Source organism: Vigna radiata, chromosome 4, assembly GCF_000741045.1.
Source record: "Vigna radiata var. radiata cultivar VC1973A chromosome 4, Vradiata_ver6, whole genome shotgun sequence".
In the NCBI taxonomy this organism is placed as follows: domain Eukaryota; kingdom Viridiplantae; phylum Streptophyta; class Magnoliopsida; order Fabales; family Fabaceae; genus Vigna; species Vigna radiata.
Window position 1 is genome coordinate 11,294,256 of NC_028354.1, and position 11,366 is coordinate 11,305,621.

Genomic DNA, 11,366 nt, shown 5'->3' on the forward strand with positions numbered 1-11,366 from the left:
AATTGTTGTCATCTGGTCCACTTGCTGGGCGAAAAGTGTGGTTCACTAGGCACCCTATTTTAAATCTAGGCGCCTTGTTTTTGGCCTTTTATGTTGTTTTTCTATTTTTTAATTTCTTGTTTGTTTTTAAGCTATTTATTATGATGCTATGTACAGTTCTTAATACTTATGAATGCCTAGTGAATGATAATGGTGGATATGTATTTAGTTTAAGTATGTGGTGAAAGGAATTCCATGTGGAAAATCCTGGTGTTATGCTTTAATGTAATATATTACTGTATGTGCTTTAAAATGGGAGATGATCTTAACATTCCAATAGCCATCCAACCTCAAGTAGGGAGGGTTGCTTATGTCATGAGGAGTAGCGGGAGGTCCTTAGCCCAGGGTCAAATTGACCAGGGTTGTTTGACGGAGTAACCTTGTGTGGTAGCTTGGGTGACAAGTTGTTCCACCATACTTATAAAGGTTCCCTCAAGAGTTTGGCACCTATACATATATCCGAATATTCAAGTCTAGAGTCTAGTTATATATTTAGGTTTTGATGGATTTTGAGAATAAAATTGTTATATTTCTGACTTAAGTAAATTGCATGTTTGAGTCTTTTATAAATTAGCTTACCATATTGGTTGTGTTTGTTTGTTTGTTTGCTTGACTCTTTTTCTTTGACAATGATTATCTTATTAGTATGAGCATAGAAAGATATTTCTATGGAATAGGTGTTGAATGACAAAAGTGTTGATATATAGATAACTATAATAACTTTATTTACTTTTGTTGTTTTGAAGAATTTTTAGTTCATTTATAAATATTCTTAGTATGAATATATTTTGAATAATTGTGATAATATTTTATATGTTTTTTTTAATAAATTATTTTTGTTTATTGAAAATATAATAATTTTCTAATAGTATTAAAACTATAAATTTTGAAATGATATATTAATCCTCTATCACTTTTCGTATTGAATATTTCACTTTTCATTTCTTATTTATAAAAGGTCAGTCCATTAAAAACTTTAAAATAATAAAATATGATGTAGCTAATCACGTTATAAAATGATTCTAAAATCCAAATTAATAATGACACCATATTTTTCTGTATAACTTGTTTGTTCAAATGCACTTAAAAGTTAGAAAAGAGTTACATTATTATTTTCACTATACTTAATAGTTTTATATCATTTAAAAATTAAGGCTAAATATAATTTAAATATTTTTTCTTTCATTTTCTTAAATCAAACCAAATGAGAAATAATAAAGAAAGAATGATCGGTTATGAAGAAGTAGGAAATGTTTCTCCATTTGCTACACGAGATGTAATTTATGAAACTTGTTAAACATTACGTGACTGAGGTCAAAAGCTTTATTTGAAATATTTGAATATGTATAATATTCCTTTATCCATTTAAATAATTCATATTATGTTTTTTGTTTTGAATTAAATTACGAAATATCCTTGAAATGCACCCAGCCACATAAAATGAGAAATGGGTCACTGTCTTCTATTTTATTATTGTATTAGAAAAGTAGGGAGGAGAGGACCAATGTCACACCACACTCCTCCATCAATCACATTGTGAACTAGCCAAAATCACCCACCTCATGGGGTCCTAATAATAATTTTTAATTATTTATAGAACATAACTATTTTATTACGATTATTTAGACAATATTTTTTTACAACATTTGAATATTATTTATTTGTCATTATGTGATTGGTTCATAATGGTATTTATGATTATTATTATTGATTGTGAAGTAATTTTAGACCAATCACATAATAACACGTAAATAATATTTAAATATTGTCAAAAAAATATTGTCTAAATATCATTGTCCATTTCAATATTACAATATTCTAACTAGCTAAAAGTAAATTCAAAACAAAGTTAAACTCTAAACATTAGATTTATAATATATAGTTTTTTTTTGTAAAACATGGAGATGAAAACACTAAATTTAGAAATAAAAATATTAATTATAAACTTGTAAATGTGACGATGTTAAATTCAGATATTGATTGATCCAATAATTAAATATAAAGAAATAATAAAAAATAAATATTACTCGGAAACTTACACTATGTTTTCTAATACAGAGAGACATAGAGTGACCCAGTAGTTGTCAAAGAGGGAAGAATCCTGTTGCTAGTGCTATTCACCAAAACCAGCTCACACACACATCACACTTCACAACACACAACAATCATCACATTAGAGAGAGAAATAAATTGACAAAAAGTAAAAGAAAAACCCTTACTTGCATTGCATTGCATTGCACTGAACCACCTCCTCATGCCTTGTCGCTAACCCGACCCGACCCGTTGAACTCGCCGGAAACTTTGTCCAAAAGGGTCTCTGGATTTGCCCATGGCCCTCCATTTCCGACCCTAGAGACCCTTCAAGTTTTGGCCTTTTCTTCTTCGCTTTCCCGTTTTGGGTAATCAATTTCTGAAATCACTGCAACTGAGAGAGCTTTTCTGAGAACTCCTGCCTCGACGATATGTACGTCGTGCCTCCGCCGCAGCGCTCCGATCAGGTGTCGGGATCCGGCGATTTGCGGGTCTACCAAGCTTGGAAGGGTAGCAATGTAAGTTTCACTTCCTACTTGTATTTTTGGTTACTTGCTTCAACAAGACTTGGATGCAGTACTTTTAAAATACTTGTGCTGCTGTTTTTCATTTAACTTGGCAATCGTCACAATAAAATTTTATTAAAGTTCAATATGAATTAGATTAGGAAGGTCAAACTCCTATTCTGACTTCAGAGCAGCATGAAAATCACCTAAGCAACTATATTGAAGTCGTCAATTTTCACAGTTTTTTTTTTTCTAAGGAAAAGGAGATTGTTGGTGGAATTTGTTAATTGGGGGTGTCACTACTCTCAGAAAATTCCCTTTTTGCAAGTGCTTGTATGCATCTCAAATTTTGGTAGCTTATCTATTATTGGTGGTTGTTATTGTGGTCTTTTCTTTGTGTGGATTTAATTGTACTGGTATTGGTTTTTTGGGCTAGGAGCGTTACTATTTGGAAGAGGTTCTAGTTGTTATGTGCTGACTTTGAGATGAATTTTGTGTGGATGGTTTACTATCAGGTTCTGAAGCAGTGTTAGTGAAATGACAAGTGATGGTAACCCAGAAACCACATCAACTGGTCTCCTTTGTCCGATTGATGTGTTAGGTTTAAGCTGATTGGTTTCCAGTACAATGTTAGAACTGAGTATTGATTGGACTTTTGTGTTGCTTTATTAAGTGTTACAGTCTTAGTGAAACTGTTCCAAAACTTCATTTGCTCTGGAAAAAAAAAAGGGAACGGATCAGAGTTTTTGCATTTTTTAAAAACTGTAGAGAATCTTTACTTATAGATAGAGACATAAATAGATAAATACGCCTACACACACACACACACATATATATATATATATATATATATATATATTTAAAATAAAATATTAAAGCATAACATGGGGTACAAGAAATCTTAGGTACAAGCTACTAGGTCGATTCATTACTAGCTTCCCTAGTTTTAGTTGCTTCTCGCAGTTTCTTTACCTCCTAAAATTATGCTGCGGAGAATCACAAGCACTTCACTTTTAGGATGTGTTTGGAAAGAAAGTCACCGGAGATCTGTTAAATTTTCAGAACCAAAATTAATTTAAATAATTTATGTTTCATGTTATTTTAATAAGTCTGTGTCATATTGGATGATTATTATATACTTAAGAAGTAAGCAAAGTAGAACGAATCAAAACATTATACTCTATGAACTACTGTGCTATTTCCTCTCTAATCTCAACCAAACTCAAAGAATAGGTGTAAGGTATAGGGAAATCATTGAGGCAGCAATGTTCTGATGGTCTCTCCAAATTGATTATGAAAAACACTAGCCTTCGAGTCTCTACATGATATGATCTACCTTCTTTTCACCTTTGATCTGTGAGGTGTGGAGTCTTGATGTACTTATTGTTCAACATTCATTTTGTAGCTTGTTTGCTGTACTTAATAAGGAATAAAAAAAAATATTATTGCATTGTGATTTGAAAAATATGTTACAGGATCAATTCATTTTATTACTATGAGGGTGCTTAATCATTGTTTTAATTATTTTCTTGCAGAAATTTTTTCTTCAGGGAAGGTTCATATTTGGACCAGATGTGAGATCACTGGCGCTGACAATTTTTCTTATTGTTGCTCCTGTCGCAGTTTTCTGTGTCTTTGTTGCCAGAAAACTGATGGATGCTTTTTCTGACCACTGGGGGATATCCATAATGGCTGTCGCCGTTGTATTCACAATTTATGTGAGTCTTTTTCTCTCATGTACGATATTTTCTTTCTCTGTATGTCTTTCTACTGTGTTGGTAATCTTCTATGATTAGAATCATAAGAAGCATTCCTCTATATTCAACCTCTCACACTTGATTGAAGTGAACTGATTTGGTTGATTTGTCAATGAAATACTGCATGTTTTTAACATCGTTAATTTTTCATATCTTCATTTGTCAATGAAATACTGCATCCTAATTGTAATGATGAAGTTGGGTCCATGTTAAAGCCAAACATCATGGATTGTTGTCCTCCTTTTAGACCAAAGACAATACTTTATTAAGGGAGGGAAGGACATCCTTCCTAATGTTGCAAATAGTAATCTTTTAGAAGACTTTTGCAAACGCTTGTTTCATAGCTATTGTGAGTGCAACTCTTTCGAGATATTGACAATCAGCACCAGTTGATAAACACTCAAACACTTTGGAAATTCACTCTCAAATCAAAGGCTAGCTATTAAAGGGAGAAAGCCAAGCACTAAATGCTCTACCAAGCTTCCTATACTAGTCAATGTGGGACTTAGGCACCCCATAATACTCTATTGGATTTAGACTTCCCCTTGGATGTGTGTATTTTGCTTTAATTCGAGGCACCAAATGAAAGCATATGTAGTGTGTTGTCATAAAACTTTGCGCCCCTTGCTTCTGCAATAAACTTATCAAAACAAGTTCTCCTAGCTATAGGCACAAACATCAAAGATTGATGGCACACACACACATAGAAGCCTACTCCATATGTAATCTGGCCATGACCATGACCTGTGTGAAATGAAATTTAAAAGAAAGATTTTTAGAGGCAGTTTTGGGATTCTGAGGGAGCTTCCATGTGTTTCAAAGTTTCTTCAAATCTCCATTTTCTTTGGTCTGTTCATTGAAAAGAAAATTTTATGCTTGTACACCTTTTCCTTTTGTGTGATTCTTTTCATTTGTCTTCTAGCTTAGATAATGGATTCACTTGGTATTAAAAAATAGCGACATTCTATCAAGAAAATTGTGTAATATGTCATTTAGTCTAGTCTTATGGTGGTGGACTGTAGATGCATCAATGACTTGATTATAGTTTAGACTGTGGTTTGCAATGGTAATACCATAATACATCTACAACTTTGCGATAGGGCATTAAAGGTTTATGAAAGGAGAAAGAGAAAATAGAAGTGGGTTGCCTTTATAAGAAGGCAAGGGGGGTCTGGTAGAGGGGAGTTTTTGATATTAGTTGTATTGACAGGAGCTTGTTCCTGAGGAGGGAGAGTGCTCCCTTGAGAGTTGGGTGCTGTACATTTGTATTCTTGTTCATCAGAATAATATTCAGTACTGTTGTTGTCCAGTATTCTGTGTGGGTGTGTGCTGTTTTGAGAGAAAGATAGACTTCTTGACCAAAGAAGTCTATCAGATGGTGCTTTTTGTTAGGTGAAAATATTATTTCTGACATGCGAAGAATTTATTTTGAAAGGAGTTACAAACCAAAAAATATAGTGATAAAAGTGAACAGAGAAAATGAAGGTGCTGTAAATTGGATGTTATTTGCAATTAAAAGGAAACTACAAAAGGAGGAAACCTCCAATTGTCCAGAGGATAGCTCCTATAACAGAAAATCACATGATCACCCTCTCCCCTTTTGCCTCATCAGACTAAATAACAAAAAATACTCTACAACGTCTAACAACCTCTCTTCTATACTAGCTCTCTTATGTAACAACCTCTCCACTTACTCTTGCCACCTCAGCTTCAGGATTTCTCTTCTTTTGCGCTCATAAACCATCCATACCTTAGGTGTAACATGAGATGCCCTTCATGGACCAATGGCTCTTTCAGCCCATAAACTTGTTAGGCTCCAACAAACGGTGAATTTGATATGCTACAGACCTACACCTAGATTCTAGTTCTTTATGTTCATGTCTGGCTTACTAGTTACCAAAGTGATATGCTTTGTTTCCAGCAATCAACTTTTTTATTACTTATTTGATGTTTGGTACTTATGTCATGTGATAGAGGCATATCACTAATTTATCATAGTTTGCACCTAAAATATGTTCTGTCCAACCTATGCTGATGCTACAATCTTTTCAGGTCTTAGTTCTTCTTTTGTTAACGTCTGGCCGAGATCCAGGCATAATTCCACGCAATGCACATCCTCCGGAGCCAGAAGGTTTGGACAGTAATCTAGATGTTGGTGCTGGTCAGACTCCTCAACTGCGGTTGCCTCGGTTTAAGGAGGTTGAGGTCAATGGCATCCCTATTAAGATCAAATATTGTGATACTTGCATGCTCTACAGACCTCCTCGTTGCTCACACTGCTCGATCTGTAATAATTGTGTGGAAAGGTTTGATCATCACTGTCCTTGGGTTGGACAGTGTATTGGACTGGTAAGTTGGATCTGTTGTCTCCGAACCTAAGTGTTTTCTTTTTCTTTTTATTCCCAGAATGTTTTGGGGGAACAGTGACTTGATCTCGTTATTAATTGTGACAGACTTTTCTTAGTCAGCTTTGAACTTATTGAATTGTTCATAATAATTGCATTTTATACATGGTTTCTTCTGAGAAAACTCATTTTATAAATTTATTAAATTCAATCTAACTTCAGTTTAATTTTACTTTCAAGTTTATTATAGTTGTTAATTCATGATATAATCTAGCTATAAATAAAGTGTTAGCTTGGTGGGTGATCTTTAAACAGTGTTAGGTATTTAAGAGACCAGATTCTCTTTAACAGGAACTCTCTTAACTAGTGAACCTATCAAATTTCTGTCCTGTCATGGAAATTCTCTCTTCAAATTGTATCCTCTATAGTTTCGTGCCTCATAAACTGATCAGACAAATCTATTACAGGGAATATAGGCTAATTTTCCTATTCTTTGGTTCAGACCATGTTGCAAATGGTGACAAGCGATGTGTGATTTATTGCTATTAGAGAGGAGTGCTACCCTTGCCTCCAATAAACTAAAAACAATAGCCCCTCTTTAACTGAATTAAGACTCCATATCCCCTCTGCCATTTTTCTTCTTCATTGGTGCTTCAGCCGTATTTTTTCTTAAGTTTGCAGCTTGAATTTGTGTTCATTTTTTATGAGTTCCTCCACGGGATTACTTTTCAGTTATCATTTGTTTTGTGTCATTCTTGAATATAATTGTTTGCACATTCTTATGCAGCGTAATTATCGGTTCTTCTTCATGTTTGTCTTCTCAACTACGCTACTCTGTATATATGTTTTTGCATTTTGCTGGGTCTATATTGTAAGAATTATGGCGGCAGAAGAGAAAACAATTTGGAAGGCAATGATAAAAACTCCAGCCTCCATAGTGTTAATAATTTACACCTTCATATCAATGTGGTTTGTAGGAGGCCTCACTGCCTTCCATTTATATTTGATTAGTACCAATCAGGTAAGCACTGCTCTTTTTAATCCACATGCTTTAGATGTAAGCTAGTTTTCAGATTTGTACAGCATGATGTTGGCTCCTTTACTTTTGCAGACTACTTATGAAAACTTCAGATACCGATATGATCGGCGAGCCAATCCATATAACAAAGGAGTATTGAATAATTTCAAAGAGATATTCTGCATCAGCATTCCCCCGTCAAAGAACAATTTCAGGGCAACAGTGCCAAAAGAACCAGCATTACCCACTCGATCAGTGGGTGGAGGCTATATGAACCAAAACATGGGGAAAGTTGGGGAGGACATAGAAATGGGAAGAAAAACAGTATGGGACATGGGTGCTGGAATTGAGGACTCTGAAGCTCAATTGAGCAATGACCGTGTGGCTGTAAAGGATGGTGAATTGTCTCCTGAAATCAGGACGACGGTTGATGACACAGACCGTGCTGGAATGCATCCTCGGCGATCTAGCTGGGGAAGAAAAAGTGGAAGCTGGGAAATGTCCCCTGAAGTTTTGGCTTTGGCAACCAGGGTTGGGGAGCCAAACCGTGTCGGCGGAGACAGCAGTAGTAGTTTGACACTTGACAATCGTCGTGTGTAGCCAAATAGCATGGCCAAGGGACCTGGAAGATTTGATTTTACAGTCATGATAAAAGAAAATATTACATTGTTCATGTGGTAAGTCTACGCCAAAATCATGTGCAATATGGGGATGTAGGCATTTGCAAGGTGTTTGTTAGTGTTTTTTTAGGCATTCTGCTTCTAAGAAGAAATTGTTTGGTGTTGCTTGAAGTTGTATTATGCAATTAATTAGCCTTTGCACCTGTGGAAGTTGCTGCAGCTCTCTATCTCTCGGTGGCTGAAGGCTAGTGACATGAAATATCCTGGAGGAAATCAATGATGGACCAAGGGGAATTGTTCTAACTTATCTTGATGCTTGAGTTAAATGTAGTTGGTGTGTTAGGATGAGAAGCTTAATGAGACAGATTTGTCATGACATAAATCTTTACTCTTTGTTACCACTTTAGTGCTCTTGCCATTCTACTTATAAGTAGGAACATTGCATACCATGTATAATTCCATAATGCCTGTGTTACAAATACAATCCATGGCTTGAAAAACAAAGAGTTTTTATTATTCTTTTCAATCAGTTATCTGTCAGGATTAATTGTTGAAAAGGGATTGTTTAAATAATAAAACTTAGATCAATTCCTGCTTGTACTGTTATGAAACGTTGATTATTTTCCAAACATTTAAACCAATGGTTGAGTTACAACTTAATTCCAATGTTAAACATGTTCAATTTGATTGAGGTGGAGAATGTAGACCCTTTAGTGATAAAAGAGTTAAGATGAAAAAAGGAGAAAGGTATAGCAAATAATTAAACTTCAAAAACTATAACTCTCACATATATTTGTATAGAGATAACTGAGATCAACAACTTATGTATCTTTACAATTTTAGACAAATAAATATTCATTTTGGTCCTAATTAAGTCACATATTTTTGTTGAAATATCATAACAAACATCCTCGTTTCCCTCCCCTTTTATTTTATCTTTAAGGATTGAACATGACATATTTCTTCTTCTAAGTCATTCTGGTAGTCCCATGTAACATCCTTTGAAATGCTTCCGTTTAACTAAAACTTTAGTTAGTGTTACTCATTTTCCTTTGACAGAAAATCTCTTATGATTCTTTATCTATGAAGGTATTTAGTTTGATACAAGTTAATGTGCCTCCAACATGTTGAGTTGTGAAATTTGGAAGACATTTTGAACTTTGATCATTTAATCATAGACAATCATTTGGACTAGTAAAATGGAGATACATTTGAAATATGTATCTAGAAACCTATTCACTTCCTACTATTCATCCATTGAGAAAATATATATATATAGGTGCTTATAAGTTTCTGGAATTAATTAAACATGTCTTCCGCTGTACCCTTGTCATAATCTGGAGATGAAGAATGCGTTTGTGTTAAGGATTGAGGTATTGAAGGTAGCATGAAGAGTTTAAAACTGCTCTACTGCTGGCTGTAGGTTATGTTCCTTAGGAGAATTCGTTAGTTCTGAATATGTTCTGCCACAAACATCATAAAGCAAGAACTTGGTATGTGGCAGGGAATAAAAAAAGATTTGAAAGGGAGTCTGTCAGACAACCCTGCGACCATCCCCAGCTTGTAAAGTCAGGGAACGATCCTCTACAGCTGGTGATGGGTCTCGTCCAGAAACAAAGCCCACACTACCGTTAATCACGCTCTGATCACAGGGTCATAGTTCATCCACCAGACTTCAGTTCCTGTCTCCTTAGAACTTAAGGATACAGAGGTACGAACCTATAGAACAGATCCTGTTCAAGTAAGGTCGTGGCCATGAATGTCAGCTGGTCCTTTATAAACGTACTTTCTTTTCATAGCTCTTTCAATGTGGGACTATATCAGTTGTTTGCATGGTGAATAGTTCCTGTCCAACTAGTTTCTTTTTGCTTGCAATCTGAAGATGATTTCATGGGATTATTTATTTTGATTATGAAAAGTTGAAAGGAAATATGTTGGGAAAGAGATGGATTTATTTTTTTTGTTGCATCTCATCGCAAACATGGTGTGTTGTCTGGACCTCATCCCCACTGAAGAGACACTCATTTCTTCAAATCATACAAACCTGAAGAATATATTTCAATATCTGTGATGTAACTTCTTATAATTATGCCTTACCAACAATAATATACTCCAGACTAAAATAAAAAATTACAAAAAACTAACCTGAATTGAAAAAGAAAAAAAAAATTGGATCATTTCTCAATTTGTGTGTGACATCCTTGCATAGGGGCATACTAATCTTCTCTATATCGTTCCAATTTTATAGAATGTCCCCGAATAAACAACTCAACTTGCCGTCTGCATCTTTATAAACACTAAGCTTTTAATAAACTATACGTTGTGGGACTCTAATGGTAAATAAGTGGAAGGAAGCTAGAATATGCAGAGTAACATGATCCACCGGAAGGAAATACAGAAGATGTTTTTTTATCGCGTTTTTGAAACACGACAATAAGATAAGAGGATTTCACTGCTAACTTAGCTGCCCTCCTAGCCTCATATATTTCTTTTTTCTCTTCCCATCCATTTATCATTTTATTTTATATTATGGCATTCATATTATTAACCAGTATTATTATACATTAATGTTTTTTTTAGAATAATTCCAATCTTCATTTTATGTTTAAAATTAAATGTAAACCATAATTTATATATAACTCATCCACTGATAATACATCAAATGAATTTTGAAAAGTATCACTAGTATTCTTACTTTTTCTTACAATGTTTTTCAAAAACAAATAAAAAGACTTATTTCTTTTACTCATTCCATATAATTATTCATTTAATTTCACTTTTATTTATTAATTAATTGCGATTTTATCTGATTCTAATTTTTTTTCTACTCTCGGATTATGTATTATTTTCATAATCAATTTGGTTGACTGATAAATTTAATGTACATTTTTCTTTTATGTACCTCTAACGAAAAGACAAAAATTTGATTTATTAATTAAAATATATTTACTCTTATGAAAAAATCAATTACGCATCCAACGAATCATCTTTTAAAATAACTTATATAAAGAAGATCGACTGAAAATAACAAAGTTGTTCTTAAAAAAATA

General features: G+C 33.9%; 1 protein-coding gene across 1 annotated transcript; it reads left to right on the forward strand.

The window, feature by feature from the left end:
* The first annotated feature begins 2,109 nt into the window (after window positions 1-2,109).
* On the forward strand, window positions 2,110-8,820 carry LOC106759401 (probable protein S-acyltransferase 7). The gene is made up of 5 exons (XM_014642559.2): window positions 2,110-2,588; window positions 4,112-4,294; window positions 6,386-6,682; window positions 7,466-7,699; window positions 7,790-8,820. The coding sequence occupies exons 1-5, from the start codon at window positions 2,502-2,504 to the stop codon at window positions 8,294-8,296; spliced, it is 1,308 nt and encodes a 435-aa protein (XP_014498045.1). The 5' UTR covers window positions 2,110-2,501; the 3' UTR covers window positions 8,297-8,820.
* Window positions 8,821-11,366: the final 2,546 nt, after the last annotated feature.